Source organism: Corvus moneduloides, chromosome 1, assembly GCF_009650955.1.
Source record: "Corvus moneduloides isolate bCorMon1 chromosome 1, bCorMon1.pri, whole genome shotgun sequence".
Lineage (NCBI taxonomy): Eukaryota > Metazoa > Chordata > Aves > Passeriformes > Corvidae > Corvus > Corvus moneduloides.
This window is the reverse complement of record NC_045476.1, coordinates 119,384,656-119,402,237: the sequence shown is the minus strand read 5'-3', so window position 1 is coordinate 119,402,237 and position 17,582 is coordinate 119,384,656. Positions and strand designations below refer to the sequence as shown.

The window sequence follows — 17,582 nt, the reverse complement described above, 5'->3', positions numbered from 1 at the left end:
AAATCAATGTTACCCTGAGATTAGCTCTGTTGGTTAGAGCATGCTGTTAATATCTCCAGGGTTGTGGGTGTGATTCCTGTAGGGGCCATTCACTTCAGAGTTGAACTTGATGATCCTTGTGGGTGCCTTCCGACTCAGAATATTTTGTGATTCTTCCGTGGGATTTTAAATTATGCTATTATTTGTGAAGAAAGAATGTGCTGAGTGCCTTGCAAGGGAAGCTATTTTTGGTAGGAGATGAAATTGGGCTCCTGGAATTGGGAGATGATAAGCTGGAAACAAGGCAGTGACATGACAAAGCCTTAGGGAGGTGATCACCTATTTCTCACTGCCACCAAGAGGCCCTTGCTAACTCCTTCTTAGCAGATATGATCTAGTGTGACAGAGGAACTTTATTCTGCAATGAGTCCTAGAGAGGGTTAGTGTCGTGCCTATGTTCCAAGTGAACAGAACTAAGAAACAGCAACACAGCAGTCTGCAAAGCTTTTGTGGCAGGCTCTTGGCACAGGCTCAGCCAAAGTTTCTGTGTTTACCTCTACCAGTCTGTAAAATAGTGTCTCAGAGGCAGTGATGAAACCTGTCTCAGATGAGTCATTTATGAGAAGACAAGAAAGTACATCATGAGCAAGAGAAGACAGTCCCTTTTTCTGTCGGGGTGGACTAAGCGACCATCTGATTTTTCTTTCATCTCTCCCTGATTTTCTATGGTACTTTCAAGTACTATCAAGAGATCCCATATGACATTGCAAGCTAAACTGTCGATTACAACCAGCTCTGGGTTGGATGGCACATCCGTCAGTCAAGCTGTACACATCATGTGAATGTCATGAGAGGAAGAGAACTTTATTGTTATTACTGAAGGCATCCAAGTGCTGTGTCCCATTAACTTAATGCAGCCAATATACACAGAGAAGTGAGAGAACGCCCAGGTCACTTAGTCCTGGTGTATTACGGTTTTGCTACAGTTTGAACACAGTAGTTTAAACTAAGATATTGGGAGATCGATCACCAAATTCTCGGGAACTTCATGAATAGTATAATCATCATACTGTGTTTAATACGTAATTGAATTCTAATCCTGTGTTTCAACTCTTCTTCCTGTTCTTACAAACAGCTGAGAAACATAAACTTTATTCTTTTTATAGAAAGAGAGAAAGTTTAAGTAAGGATACATGTTCATGGAGAATGGTTAATATAGTGTTTGGTTCATGTTTTGAGCACAGAATTGTGCTATTAATTACAAAGCTTTGTATAGTTTGCATATTAACCATTGTAGGTATGACAAAATAAGCATGAATTTTATTAGACAGAACAGACTATTTCATCTGCATCTTTCCTTTTCTTTCATCAGCTGTACTATATGTATACTTATATGATAGGATATTATATTAAATATGTATTATATATATTTACATGCAAAACAATAATATTTGGTAGTAAATTCATGGGCGTGCCTGGATTAAGGCAGAGACTGGCAAACATCTCATTAATAGGGAGTCTTCAACTTGCAAATACTCTGATTTCCTGTCTTTTATAATGCATAACATGCTGAACAAATCTGGTTACCTACTTATTCAAAACACCAGTTTTTGCAGTACTGTTGAGGCAATAATGGTCCCCTTCATTATTTGGCTGTTCCTTTAATTCTGTTAGAAAAAGAATTGGGCTGGTGGGCAGCATCATTAGTGATCAGAAGTGGGATGTACCTCTTATCTACACTAAAAAAATATTAGGTAGGTAATATTTATGAAAAATGAGGAAGCCGAATTTACTAAATATAACAGCATTTGCAAAGTCAGTGTTGTAGTTACCATTGTTTTGAACTGTTTGCTGCTCAGGCGTGCTCCTAATTTTATGCAGGAAAAGTTCTGAGTAAAATTTGTATAACTGAATATCTAACCTCTTTCTACTGTGAATTTACAGTCCAGACATTGTCCATTTCAGTTTCAGAGCAACATAATAAAGGAAAACGGTTCCATTTACTCTCCCATTTAATAACTGATGGTAGATGTGCATATAAGATAAGACTGCAAAACATTTTAAAGAAAATTCACACAGAGGATTTTAGATACAGGCTTTTGAAGAAGGCCACTGCTATACAGTAAAGGTCTGAACGAGGGACACGCAGACATGAAGTCATGGAATTTCAATCCCAGTGGCACAACTGACACAGATTTTGATTTCCAGCCCTCTGATGAGTGTTGGTGGCTGAGCATGCCTGAGAGAACATGCACACAGTCCCTGTGGAAATTGTTAGCCATGAATCTGTTTAAGTCCTGGAAAAAGTGTTTGGACTGCATAAGGAGCTGCAGATGGAATGAGAGAGGAGCAAGGGGGAGAAAAACTGAAAGGAGCCGGGAAAACGCGCTTTATCTTCCTGTTTTTGTAGAAGAACCAATGTCACTCCCACAAACATTTAAGTAGGGTATTCTTGCTGCTTTAAGAAAGGCAAGAAAGACTTTGGTTTGTAAAGTGCTTATTGCAAGTTTGATATATCTTGTTTAGAGAAAAACTGAGTTAACTGAGTCTTCAAAGATGTTCAGGGGACTGTTTGAGGTCATTGTATCCTTGTAGTGCATAACCCTATGGGCCAAATAGAGTTTAGTGGGCTTTCATGAAGGCCCATCATATGTAACATTAGCAAGTGTTTTCTGTTACACCAACAGCTTCAATGTATATCTGATACAGGAGAGTTTTCCTTCTAAAGGACATTACTAAAAGGATTCGCCAGGGCTCCCTTTCTCAATCAGCGCCACCATTTTTCTCCAAGATTCTTTTTATATCTATTTCATTTACATCAGTGTAACAAAAATTAGTTGGCAAGGTGAAACTGTAGATCAGTGTTGAAAATTTCTCCTAAGCAAAGTCTGGCTAATATTGACTTCAGTGTACAGTAGCAGCATGTTTGTGCTGAATGGTGGTATGAACTCCCCATCTGCAGATGTCAGCTTCCGAACTATCACGCTGGTCAGGACTGAACATATGGTGGAGTAGTGTTTTTCAAAACTTGGTTCTGCTGGCAAGGATTGGCCTCTTCATGCTGTAGACTTTGTTTATGGTTGAGGAAGGGAGGAAGAAGAAAAGGAAAAAAAGTGGTGTAAATAATCTGACTATCTGCAACAGTGCTTCCTCACAGAAACACAAGATTTTTGCATCTGGCACTTGTTCTTGCCTAGGTTACCCAGGAGAGAAAAGTGTCACAGGAGTGAAAAAAGTGATAGAATTGGGGAAATGTAATTTAATTAAAGGAAAACTCAACAAGAAAGTTATTGAAGAGCATCACATGAGCCTGCTGGGGTAATTTCATAAAACCTGATCTGTGCACACACACATACAAATATTAACAAAACTAATAAAAAAAGATGAATATTCGTTATTTACCAATTAATTTAGTTTGATGATATTTTTGAGGGTACTAGCCCTCCCTCAGGTCTGAGGGAGGATGAAAAAACTGCTGGTTTTTTCCTGTCTTTTTGGAAGGATAATGTTTACACCCCTCCATGATGAATTTTCCTGAAGAACATGGTTAGATATTTGGCTTATGGCATTGCTGGCTACACCAAAAACTTATTGCAAATCTCTGACACGATACTTACTACTTTTGTCTCAAACCTGGTAGAGAGATTGTGTATCCAATGTTTTGCCTGATTTTTCTGGGTACTGTGCTGCTTCGTCTAAGAACAGACCCTAATCCCTACGGTTCCTACTTTGCTTATGTTTGTACGTCCTCAGGGCTGGCACACCCCTGCTGCTGCTGAGACCCATGCAGGTGGAAGTCAGTGATCCTGCATTCTGCTTGTTCTGATATGACTGCTGAGTCCCCAGTGGCCTCTGTCCCTGGTCAGGTAACATTACCTGTGCAATTACAGAGAGCCCCTTCATAATCCTTGCTCATTTGTCCTTGCAGAAATCTAGAGGGATCTCCATTAGAGGCTGTTAATTTGTACTCCAGGAATGTTTAGTCTGGGAAGTACCTCTTTGCTCCCTGCAAGAAGCAGCTTTTATCCAGTGTGGGAAGTATGTTGGTAATGTGGTCAGAGAACCAGTGGAACACGCGTGGAACATGGGTGCCCTGGAGACTCCTGTCCCCTTTGGCACTGGAGCTGGGGACAGTTGTCATTATTCTGCACTTGGCCTTGCAGGTGAGGCTGCTGAGCCAGTGCTTAGGCAGCCTCAGCACCAGAGCTTTGTACGGGTTCATACCATAAGCTGCCTGTACAGCACCAGTGCAGCTTAAAATCTGATCCCCAGTGTCTTTACTGATGATGCTAATGAGGTTACCAATTAATGGCACCTAATGGGCTGTTGTAGCAGTGGTTTTGGTGATGGAGACAGCTGTCCTCTGGGAGCTGTGCTGAGACCATGAACTGATTTTGTATAAGCAAGTGAACAGCTGTTGCAGAGACATCAGTGGGAGCGATTAGGTCACACGTTTCATCTCCGTGCCACCCCAGGGCTGTTCCTTGCCATAGGCAACAGGTGAAAGGAGGAAGCCACTTTAAGGGACAAAAGCCTTTGCTGGAGTTGCACGCAGAGACCTAGACACAAAAACACTCTTTCCCATCAGAAGTCCTCTGATTTATCCTCTTTCCCTGACTTTTTGAAATATTTTACCAATTAACTAGGGTTTTGAAGCAATTTTTTTATTTAGACGTTTTGTCACTGAGCAGTGTTGATCCGTGGTGTGGTATGCTCTTGGCCCTTTACTGCAGTATGTAACACTTGGCACTTGCATTTCACATTATGTATTAAAAAAGTTCTGTCTGCCAACAGCCTTGCATCAGAGGCTTATGAGTATTTGGAACATAATTTAAAAAAATATATATTTAATATGTTTAATTTCACAGGCAGCACTTTGGGGTAATGAGTTCTTATTATTTAAGCTTCACTTTAGTGTTAGGTTACTTTTGGTGTACAGTAGTTGCATTTCATCAGTCTGAAAAAAGGTGGCATTATAGATCTACATTGCATTCCCCTAGTGCTTGAATACCTGTAAAGTATAGCACACTTTAAATTATAATTGAGCAATTGTTCATTTTTGAAGCATGACGGGAATGTTAAGAGTTAGCATTTAATTAGTAGCTTGCCCATTTCTTTTGCTGAGCTGATGACAATACCAGATCCCATAATTTAGGAAAAAGCCCCAAACATACTAAGCAGGCCCACACTAGGATTCACACCTATTCATTTTAAAATCCCCTACAGTCAAAAATATTTGAGGAGAATAAGTTGGTTTATCCTTGTACCCTTATTTGGGAAAAGCAAATTTTTCATGCTCAGCAGAGATACAAAGAACTGTCTATCCTGAGACTAAAATAAAACTAAGTTTTGTATTATAATTGCTACTAACTTTTGGAAACAATGTTTCATGGAAATCACTGTACAGTGTGCTGATCTGTTGGAGTGGGAAGTTGAAGTCCCCTCCCTTTAAAACACTCACCAGGAGTAGCTGACCCTTCCAGATTAGCTGGGAGATTGAAAAGGCAGTTCCCCCACCAAGCATTTAGCTTGGCATTGCAGTCTTCTCTGGAAAAGTCCTGGAGTAACTGTTTACAGCTTGGCAGATATAATTATCAGATAAAATGTGTGAAGAGTAGGAAGACGAAAAAGACAATGTCATTTCAGTATTAATACACTTAGTGGACACTTGTGCTACAGTGACTTGTTATCCTTTAATTTTTTTACTTAGTCTGATGGTGTGTTTACAGTTTTTTCAACAGCTGAAGGAATCTGTACACAGAAAGATTTCCTTCAGCCTCAGAATATCTGTACCTTCTTTGAAACTTTTTTAGTGTCTTAGGAGAAATCTTACAGTTATCTTAATATTTACCTCTATGTTCAGTTTTACTTTCAGTAAAAGAATAAAATGTTACTTTAATGGGATGAATTTTCACACACTTTCATCTTGTTTCGTGGTAGAACTGAAATGATGATAGCTTTTTAAGCTTAAAAACTGCAATTTCTTAGAATACACAGGATTACAGAAAATTCTGGTAGAAGGTCCTTATACCTAGATGGATCCTTTAATGAGTTATGAAGAAGGAATACATGCATTAAAACTTTGGTCACGAATGTGACTTTAAACAAAAAACTTCAGTTAGATTTGTCTGTGTTAAACTTTTCTCTGTTCAGTTACCCTTGATGTCCAAGCTAGGTTTATTAGCTCTCAGCTGCTTACCAAACAGGGAGTTTGAAGAGGGCAAGTGGAGTGTGCTGGATGTTCCCAGAACTGTCATGAATATTTTCAAAAAAAATAGACTTCAAAGTCAAAACTTAATTCTTTCTAATAGAATACTAACCCGTTAGAAAAGAGACAGCATCCTTCAGGGAACAGGAAATAATACAATCTGGTTATCAAAAAAAGAAATAGTTACTGCTTCTCTTTTGAAATATAAGCTTCAGAAAAAACTCTTCAAACTTCCTATGATCAGAAATTATTTTTGAGACAATTTTTCAAAATTAAGAATTCATAGGTAAATTATAGTTAAGTTCAAGTTAATTAAAAAATGTAATTCAAGAAATTGCTTTCTTTTTTCAATTTGCAGATTTTTTTTTATTACTATTATTATAAATTGACCATAAGTTTTCAGCTTTGAAATGCAAACTGCCACTTCCCTGCAGGTGTTACATGTGCTCTTCCTCTCTTTCTGTCCAATTCTAACTTTGGTTTGATTGGAATTGTCACATATATTTCACTCAATATGATGCATGTAGTGCCTGGGTTCCTTTTTCCTGTACTAAATACACCAACTCTATAAACAGGGAGTAGGCAGAATAGAGTATTAATTTGCTTTCTCTGTCAAAAAATTAAAGAAAAAAGGCCAGCTGAAATCAGACTGCATGTAATGATGGAAGCATCATCTGTTGTTTTAACAGGCTAAGTAGGCAGGAGTTTGCTAGAGAGGGAGGAATGTAGAAGGAGTAATATGGCAAATATGGTCTCTGTTTCAGAATAAGTGTTTGTTCAGCTCCTTTCTGATCTCCTGAGTCACACCGGGGCCATGTGTGTCCCTGAGCTAGACAGTTAAGTATCTTTCTCATAGGTTTGGGTAATGTTCATCACAACATGTGTGTGTGAAAAATCCTATTTTGTTGTCTTATTAAGGAAGCCATGGCTGCATTTGCACTGGCATTTTCGTTTGGAAGATGAGTGTGTCTTTGAAACAAAGCTCTGGACCGTGCTTGCTGGGCTTTGTTTCACAGTGCGATATTTTTTCAGTGTATAAACAGATTCCTTCCAGTGAAAGAAAAGTGGCTTTTGATAGACAGGAACGTGCTGGGTTGTGACCACAAGTGTGTGTCCATTGCAGAGGTCCAGGTCAGAGATAGCCTGAAATACTTATGGTGTGGCGTGAGCTCCTTGGTATCAAGTGCTTTGCTCCACAGATGTGCTGCTCCTGCGGTGCCCCGCTTGCTGATGGAGATACAGCTCGTGGTGTTTGGTTAGCCTGCTGCTACAGACTTCACAAACAGTGAAGTGTGACCCAGCTTCTGACCCGCTTTTGTTCAGAAGGTTTGTGTAAATGTTTAAACATCAAAGGAAAAAAATAATCAGGTGTTAGTGTGCTGAGGGAAAAGGGTATTCAGACCTCAGTTAAGAGGCTAGTCTTAGCTGTGAAGAGTGAACTGCAACCAGAGTTCTGCCTGTCCTGTGTTCCTCACTGGGGTCTCCTGCCATTCCTTCAAGGCTCTGAGTGCAGGCATCTTTTTGAAATTACCTCTGGTTTCCCATGTCCATGCTTGTTTTTGGTAGGAAGTGCAAGAGTCAGTACATGCACTCCATGTTTTATTTCAAATCTCTTCTGCACTCTTACAGAGGATGATAGTCTGCCTTTCGCAGAATCACAGGGTGGGTCAGGATGGCAGGGATGACTGTGGCCATCTGGGCCAACCTCCCTGCTCAAGCAGGATCATCCTAGAGCACATGGCACAGGATTGCATCCAGACAGTTCTTGAGTATCTCCAGTGAGGGAGACTCCCCAGCCTCTCTGAGTAACCTGTTCCAGTGCACAATCACTGCACAGTAAAGAAGTTCCTCCTCATATTCAGGTGGAACTTCCTGTGCATCAGTTTCTGCCTGTTGCCATCCATACACACTTCTGAAGAAAGATGAGAAAGAAAAGTTTTTGCCTTTCTTTCGTATGGAAAGAGCACCAAATATTTATCTCAGAGACCACTGGCCAGGTTATTATGCATTCATGCCAAAGGAACCTCTGAAGATACCTTTGAAAATATTTTGTATATAATGAAATAGTCTCTGGGCCTATTTTACTGTGTTTCAAGGAAAGAAAGGTGACAGACAGTTTGGCAAGTTGAGTTTCACAATCCATTCTTTCTGCTTGCTAGGGCTTAGTTTGAGGGAGCTAGTGATCCACACCAGGTGATGGCCTCACGTGAAAAGACTCAGTAGGACAGCCCTTTTGGGTGGGATATTTTAGACTTATATGGCACCCAGAATTCACCCCTTACTGTTTATGGACAGCGATTTGGCTTTGGTGCTTTCCCCGTCATCTGGAACAGTTCAAGAGATAGAGGAGAAAGGGACTTCTGCTCAGTATTGATTTTGTTTATTGGTTGTTTTGAACTCCCCCATCAAGCCAGTAAAAGGGCTTTTTCTCACCTACAGCTTTCATAATACATCAAAACTCTGTGTCTGTTGTTTAGTTTAAGTCTCTCATCTCAAAGGGCAAATTAATTTGCCATTTTACTTCACTTTATTATTTTTATTTTCATGATCTATGTCTACCATTAGTTTGACTCATTGCTGCCATGTCCTACCTTATTTGTTTAGTCCTTGTAGTGTGTGTTTCTCTAAAGGGAGAACTTGTCAGCTGGAAATGGTTCTGGTGTGTATCTGTTTTAATGTAACTCTGATTTTTCCTGTCTCCATCTGCTGGTAAAACATGAGATTTGTTGTTCAAACATGATATAACGAGAAACAGAAACTGTAAATTGCAAATAATAAATATTCCTTTTGCTATTATAGGCACTTTCCATTTGGAACTGGATAGAAATGATCAGTTTATTTATTTTAGGCTGCTTTATAATAGCTACCAAGTACTATTAACTTTTGCTCTTTTGTGGATTTTAACTTTGCTGACAGGAATGAGTCAGATATTCAAATGGGTGTACTAATAACCTGGGAGTTCAAATACATGGGCTGATTAAAGTAATTTGTTCATTTCTATGGGAGTAAGAGGCATTCTAAAATGGTCATCCCTATTTTTAAATATTAATATTTTTTACAGTTACTGAACAAGCAGATAAAGGAAATAATGTACAATAGGATTTTCAGTCTGTTCATTTGTTTTGACTTATTTCTGCAGACAGATATATAGGGTTCATGTTATACATCAACTACCATTGCTTCCTCCTAACACTTTCAATACAAAATTTTCCTATCTTGAACCCAGAGGGAGTGAAACATCTACATACAGTCATGTCAGGAGCTCATTATGCACGAACTAACAATGCGTAGGGCTATGAGCAAGACTTTTTGTTTATCCGGGGTATGGTGTTTCCGTCAGCAAAAGACTTTTCTTCTCATCCAGGGGAAATTCAAAATGTGGTACAAGTCAGCAGAGGTGTGGGGACATAAATGAGCTTTAACTGTGCTGTTGTCTGATCTGGTTATATGAGAAGAATGTTGCACATCATATTTCTGCATTTAAAGCCATCTTAGATTTATATGTGATTTATATTAGGCAATGAAATATTTAGGTGCATTGTTATTTGCATCTGCTCCTAATGTTTTGTAGGTGCTTCTGGCTCTGATGCTTTTACAACAGAGGTTTTTATAGACCTGAACATTTTCTATAAAACTACCAACCAAGACGTTCCTTTTATTTTCTATCTCTGTCTATCATGTCTTTATAGGAATATTTTTCAAATGCTGTCAAGATGCTGATAGTTATATTCATTCACAAAGCAAGAGGGTGTTTTATGAGACCTATTTCCTCCCAGAAATTTCAACAGGAGATGGGGCAACTATTCTCAAGCAAGGAATTACAAGCACTTTTGTTTCAGTGGCATTAATTTTAATGGCTTGTATGAATTTTTTTTCTCCTCTGCAAAGTAACTATAAAAATGACAACCTTTCATTTAATAGATATTTTTGCTGCCTTAAGAGTTTTATCTATTCACTTTACTGGCAAACTTTCTTCCTTTCTTTACTCTGACAAACCCTGTAGATTCAACCTCAATAAGAGACACTGCCTGTCTCCCCAAGCATCCTGGTTCAAAGGGATCCTTAGCACATTCTGAGAGGTGCACAAATCTCTGTAAAATTCACTTCTGTCCAGAAATTTATTCTTTGTCTAGATATCTAAAAACAAACAAGCGAACAACTTTAATCTCAGAGTACAAATGGATTTTGTAGTGCTGAAAATGCAAAGAAACGTTTCTTTATTTGTGTCCTACGAACATAGGAAGATCTCTGGATATACATAAAACCGAGAGTAAGCAGGAAAAACTGTAATGCAAAGAGTAAAATGAAATAACATCTCACTGATAGAGATTGAAACCATTCCAGCAGCTGTCAGGATGAATGTATTTTGTCAGTGTCTGTCACACTGCTGGCCAGAGAGGCATCTGAGACAACTGGTTTAGGACAGGGCATGGCACACCTCAGTGGTGGCTGAAAGGAGAGGCATGAAACTCAGCCTAAAAGATTTAAGAGTCTAAGTCCAATGCTGGAAGTGAAGCATTCAGTGAGGCCTTCCATTCCTAAGTAGTTTTTGAAAGTGAGGCTTGGACTCTTTCCATGCTGAATAAAAATCCTAAAAATACCTCAGTGATTTATAAATGTCCTCCTTGCTATTCCGGAGTTGTTAGTGGCCAAGTCACTTTGAAAGTGGTATTTAGGCTTCCTAGAGTTATCAAGAAGAAACTCAATTAATATCTAGTCTGTCCAAGACAGGATTTACTCATATTATCCCTGACAGATACTTGCCTAACATGGTCGCAAAATCCTTCTGTGACATACATCCCACAGCCTCCCCAGGCAAAATATTACTGTACTTGACTATCCACATCAATAGTAAGTTTTTCCAAATATCTGATGTAAATCTCCCGTGCTGTGGTTTAAGCCTATTACTTGTCCTGTCCCTTGTGGACATTTCATAGCCTTTCAGTCATGGGAATAACATTACGATGCATTCTCTCATTCAGTTTTTTTTTAGCTTTAGTTGAGGCTAACAAAACTGTCCCCTTAGGCACTGTGAAAATTTTTACCCAAAGCCAGCTTATAGAGCAGAGCTGCTTTGTTAATGCCTTTATCAAATAGCAATTTCAGGATAAAAGTGTAGTGTAATGGCATATGGCAGGAAAGCCTGATACAACTGCGTCCACTTCAGAGACTTCATGGTTTAAATGGAGATTTGAGGTTTTATCATTTGCCCAGCTTTTTACCTATTGGCAGGTCAGTATGGAATATCAAAAGCATCAGTAAGTAGCTACCTTATTCAAATTACTCATCTGGTGTATTGCTTCTGCAGCTGAGGCTTACATCTCTGTACAGCGTTGCGTGTTGCCGGATGAACTGAACAGCTCGCTCACAGCAACTTGGCACCTTCTGCAGCACTGCAGGTGTTCTGAATCAAGGTCTGCCTTATTGTCTTAGGCAGCACCAAACAGGATGAAGCCAACTTAGTCATGTCCAGGTTCCACTAGATAAAATTACAGATGTAGATATTGAGTTATAGCCCTGTCTTCCTCTGAAGCAGTTTCTACTCCGTTTAAACAATTTCTTTCCTACCCTTTTTGACTGAAAAGGTTTGGAAAGTTTGTATTCATTTTCTAGCACTTCAATTAGGAGTCATGACAATTTGTGCAGACTTTACTTCTGTGTATTTTTAGAAGTAATATCAGTGCTTATTGTTTTAGTCAGCTGCATGGAGAAATGCCCCTTCAAGAGCACCCCCAGATCATACCTGGCAACCTTTGGGTGTCTGTGTCTGGGGAGGGAGGTAGGAGGACCATTAGAGAGAGCACTGCGCACTATGGCCACCAAAAGCAGCAAAATGAGTTTCATTTTTGAGTTTCTTCTTTGAATGTATTCATAATGTTTGCATGTGTCAGCTCTGCTGAGGTGGCATCTCAGGTTTTAAATTAATATTGTTGTAATGCATTTCTTTTTAATTAAAAAAGAGAGCTCCCTCGTAGGAAATTTCATAAAACAAAACTCATTAGTAATAAACAGATTAAATCTTTCTCAGTTAATCAACACTATAAACTTCTGAGTATTCGGAGAGCAGTGTGAGATAACACTGTCGTCATAATAAGAGTGATTGAAATCATCAGGGATCCCACTGTGCTGTTTGGGTGGTGAGAAAATAATGATTGAAGATGGGCCCCCCTACAGCGCTCACATGTGAATTCCCCTAAAGATTAAAGCTGCAAAGACCTGAATTTGATGTTGGTCCTATCTCTAAAGCAATTTTTTTTTTTAAATAGTAGAAAATGGTGGTGGGTAGTACCAAGCAAATTCTTAATGATGCTTAAACCAATACCTGTCACAATGCCACAAAGTTTTTGAGCTGGTGGTCAGTGACCGATCATGAGCTACGAGCTAGCTTCACAGCTTTCTCAGAGCAACTGTTCCCAGCTGAGCTGAGGCTTTAACCTGTGGCGGAGACTGCCCTGCAAATTCCTCATCTTGTTACACCCTGAATCCTCAATACAGTCATTTCCATCAGAACTGTGGCAGTGCTCTCATTGCACATGTGCTGGGGTTCTGCCTGGGTCCAGCTGTCTCCTGGGGATAAAGAACATGGTGGAAGAGACCACGTAGCTTTGGGCAGGGATCTCTCTGAAGAATGTTGGGCATACTGGAGCAGGACAGGGTGTAACCTGTCTGGCTGGTAGTGCATCAACACCTCCTAGACCTCTATCACTTGGATTAATGCATGTTTAGAAGGTTATGCTATAAAGGTATTGACATTTTCTCCATTGCTACTAGGAACATGTCAGAGGTCCTCTATGTCACCCTGGGGGGTTCTTTGGAGCCGTTGGGATTATCTAGGTTCTTTCTTCAAAATATATGAAAAATTGAAGTGGGCTGGAATAAAAATAGGGGGAGTGAGAAAAATGGATCATGTTTGTCCACATACAGCAAACTTAGTGGAGTGTGTTAACAAGGAATTATGATCGGGGGACAGCAAGTGGGAGTCATACATAATTATTACCTTTTAGTTTCTCATCTTTTGTTTTTATTCGGTCACTGAAGCCATAATTGCATGTATTTTGTCATAGAAGTGCCCATGTAAATCAGTTTTGTTGTGGCATGAATTACATGATCAGTAATGGTGTTATAAAATATATTAAGTTTGGAACAGCCTTATTGCTTAAAATACACAGTGAATGTTAGGTTATGCTGCTGCCTCCAAAGATCTAAATTCGAATACAGTGTTGGAGTGCAAGGGAATTGGCCATTCTTATTTCATTCTTCATATATTGATGTTGTATTACAAAATTCAGCCTGCTTGATAGATGTCTATTCTGGAAAAACAAGAGTCCCAGTTCCTGCCCCTGCATTAGAACTCTGTCCATAGGCAGCTGTAAAACAAACAAAACCTCGTGTGGGTGGTTCTGTTAAAAAGGCGGGAACTGAACTGCCCTGGTTAAATTCAGAGATATTGGGGACTGTTTCTTTTTAGAAGCCTTTAGCTATCATGACACTATCACTTTTGAAAATCAGATGCTAGGTGTTCTCACTTTTCTGTCACTTCTTCCAGCCGGATGTCTGTGTGCAAAAGTAGAAAATTTTAACAACATCCCTTTCTTTTCCTCATGTTGTGGTATGTCCTCATGGAGTATGTCTTCAAGCAATTTTTGCAGGGGCAAATTGTTTGTAACAACTTCCTTCGTGTTCATAATTACAGTCAGCTCTTTGAGTTAAAACCTTTTATTAAATACCTTTGTGAAATGCTAGACACAGATTTACTGGGAAGGGAGTGTGAGAATAAAAGAACTGTTGCATCCTTACTAACAACCACATAATGCATTTTTGTGCCACGTCTTTGGGACTGCTTCTGCCTTTGAATTGTGTCTGTGCATTTAGAGAAAGAAGCACAGATACTTTTTGTTTTGTTTTTTTAAATATTTAAAAAAATACTGGAGTGGAAGATCACTTCCTATTAAGAGGCCAAATGCCCTGGTTTGGCAAAATGGACTGCTTGCAGTGATCCTTGTGATCACACAGCTTTCCTACAATACTGTGTCTGTAGGGTGGGTGATCTTCAGATATTAATGGAAGGGTCTTTAACTCTCTTCTAAAAAAGGACAATGTGTCTTATGATTATCACAATTTATCTATTCATCTTGTCTCCCTTACTTTTTCTGTTCTCTTTTTTATTCTTTTCCCTTTGCAGGATGGAGTAGGTGTAGATGAGAAGCTGTCTTTACGGCGGGTGGCCGTCGTAGAAGATTTCTTTGACATTATCTATTCCATGCATGTTGAAACTGGGCCTAATGGAGAACAAATCAGAAAACATGCTGGACAAAAGAGAACGTATAAAGCAGTAAGTAAAAAAACCAACTAGAAGTGAACATGAGTCTTTAAAAATGTGAGTTATTTGGGCTTAGTCACATGGCATGAGATTTGTGGGTTTTTTCCCAACTGAATTAGTACTGATGATAACCTCACTCTCAAATTGATTCCAGAGATCTTTCAGTAATGCATGAAGACATATGGTTTAGAAATCACATTTGCTGTGTAATAAGGGCCACATCCATTGACTTCACTAGAGATTTTCTCATTGGTACGAGAGGAGAATTTGCTATTTCTGTAATGGTTTCGCAATTTTTCTGATTTCTCTGTATGAGTTAATTGCTATTAAATGGATGAAGTGTTAAAGAAGACGTAGAAGGAACTGTCACAACTTGGTTAAATGGGTTGCTGTATTTCAGCATAAAAATGTAGGTGCCTTGTAGTTTATTGCTGCAGACTAAGTAGTACCTAATGGTTTAATGGTATGAAAACTTGTAAATGTCCTAAATTCAAAGGGCTGGAAAGCTACTAGGTACAGTAAGGAAAGTGTTAAGGGGGCACCTCTCATACCTGCATAAACTGGCTGAGTAGGGAGAAAATATTATTTCTAAAATTTTGGTTGTATCAGTACAGTCTTAAAATAGCTGCAAATAGCTTTTGTGATTAGTGACACAAATACAACACTTAATTTTCTTGTGGAGAACTAATGAAACATTTGCTGCACTTTCCCAAGGTGCTTAGAATGTATGGTCTTACCTGGATTTGGGTGACCAACTTTCCATGTGTAGGGCTGTGATAGGGCCAGGCACACTCAGAGGTGGATCCTGACCCATCTGCCCAACTGTTTCCAGTTGCTGAAGCTCCAGGGGCCCCCCTGGCGTGGCAGAGCGGGGGTGTCCAGCCAGGGCCCATCACACACCCCTGGCCAGAGTGCAGGGCATCCAAGGCACCTCTCCCTCTGGTCCCAGTGGGATGAGGCTGGCAGGGAGCTGTGGACAGCGCCCTGAGGTGACCTACCACCCTCAACACAGCTCTTCCTCTTAAAAACAACCTGCAGTTATTTGAGCTGTTTTTCATCAGAGGTCACCAAAATATGGGGAAACTCCAAGTTTCTGATTCTATTTTGGCTGTGAGAAATAGCTGTTTTTCCATTACTGTTTTTTTTTACCCATATAACAGTCTTTTCTCTGTATCTGTGAATCCCTTCAGAGATATTTTATTTATAGGCTATTTCAGATGGTTTGTTGTGGGATAAGCTCTTGGCAAAATTTCTTCTAATTTGTTCCCAGAGGTATTGACCTTAAGACAGACATATGAAGACATCTTTCATGTGGGTGTGCTTTTGTAAGGCTTAGAGTGTTATTTCAGGGTGAACAAATGCAAACTCCTTAAATTAATTTTTATCTGGCACCTCAGCCATTTTTATACTTTGTCTTCTCTTTCGAAAAGCATTAGAAAAGTGGTATTTTCCATTGACCTTTCTATTTTGTTTTACTTCAGCAATCTATTCAAAGGTATAGGTCACAAACATCTTAGAATAATATACAGCTATAAGGAATGCTGCCAACTATAAATACAATACTTCAAGTCATCATCCCACAAATACGTGCCAAGTATAATATTTACTACCATAAGAATCCCATGATTACAGGTCAGATAAGAAATTTGTGAATAGCATGAAAGACTAGTGTATCTTTGGTGAGAAGAACTATTTGTGCAGATTCAGTAGCCTACGCAGTAGTTTCATCTATTGTCAACTTTTATTGCAATTGAGACATGAGCCTGTTGCATTGTTAAGGATGCCCAAATGTAAGTTTTTGTCATTATCAGTCTGCAATATTTGTGCATCAATTTCATTGTATATTCATTTATCAAGGGCATTGAGTCATATTTCCCAGTGACAGGATTCACATATATAATTTTGAAGGACTTCCATAGATTAAAAAAATGGACAAAAGACTCCAGAAGAAACTAATTTCAATTCTTGCTCTCTATTCTGACGTAAGAATTAGCTTGAGTAAACAGGCATCAAACTCTACCAGACCATCCGGGTAAACACATGCTCCTTTACTGGACCTGTCCATGAAAATGCCTTTAGTAAAATTAAGAGCTGTAGCGTCAGTCTGTTCCAGGAAGCCACGCAGTACCTACCTCCCCTGTGGCACTTTAAGGAGGAAAAAGTTAGTATCTCGGGTAACTGTCTCCCAAAACATTATACTCTAAAAGCTTTATAAATCAAACTGGAGTACTTTGGCAGGGTTTAATTTCATTAAGTGAATCTGGAACAAGATTAATTTAGTCTTGTTTCTTTATTCACATGTCAGAAGTGAATCATCCCTGAGATCTCTGCATGTATTTATCATGCATAAGTATTAGCCAAATGGTTTGAGTGAAGAACTTTTATAGGAGAGATGGTTCACAAACAGCATGCTACAATTGATACTTGTAATTCACAACCCCTGGCGTGAGTTGGTCACATTGCTTCTGTCTCTCACTGGGTAACCAAAACCTTTTAACACAGAAATTATGGGGAGAAAACACCACAATTCGGTACAAAATTTCTGAACTTCTGAAGTTCATAAATACTGTCATGGATTTTCAGTACCTAAGTATTTCTGAAAAATTAATGGCACAGCCCTTGGGAATTGCAACATATTGTTTTTAAGTAATTAATTTACTTAAAGATCTGTGAGTCTCGTTTTCAATAGTGAACCTGCTCCACTCAAAGTTTTGAACGCCCCTCAAGCATGATTGGAAGGGTAGTGAAATTGTCAAAGGTGACTTAATTAACTACTGTCTGCATGTACATAGAGTAACAAATTTGGTATAACTAGAGTCTTTTTAATTTTTGATAAAGTCACCCTGGGTGCTGGAGTGCTAAAATACTTTAGAATGTCTCTCTGAAAGTGTGTTCTGAACACTTGACAAACTCAGGGAATCTGCACTGCCTTGTTTATGTTAACTGTGTGGAAATGCATGATATTTTTACAACTGATTGATTTGTGTGGGACTTCCTACAGCGATGCTGTACAAGAAGATAAATAGGATGTGGTACTTGAAACCTCTTAAAGAGCAGAGTACTGGAAGAGTCTTC

The 17,582-nt window shown here is 39.1% G+C and overlaps 1 protein-coding gene across 4 annotated transcripts in view; it reads left to right on the top strand.

Moving 5' to 3' along the window:
* NOL4 (nucleolar protein 4) overlaps window positions 1-17,582 on the top strand; it is a 190,314-nt gene that overhangs the window by 20,822 nt on the left and 151,910 nt on the right. For all 4 annotated transcript variants that reach the window (XM_032124476.1, XM_032124471.1, XM_032124492.1 and 1 more), the window contains exon 2: window positions 14,370-14,519. In XM_032124476.1, coding sequence (XP_031980367.1) covers window positions 14,370-14,519 — 150 coding nt within the window. The remainder of the gene's footprint in view (window positions 1-14,369; window positions 14,520-17,582) is intronic.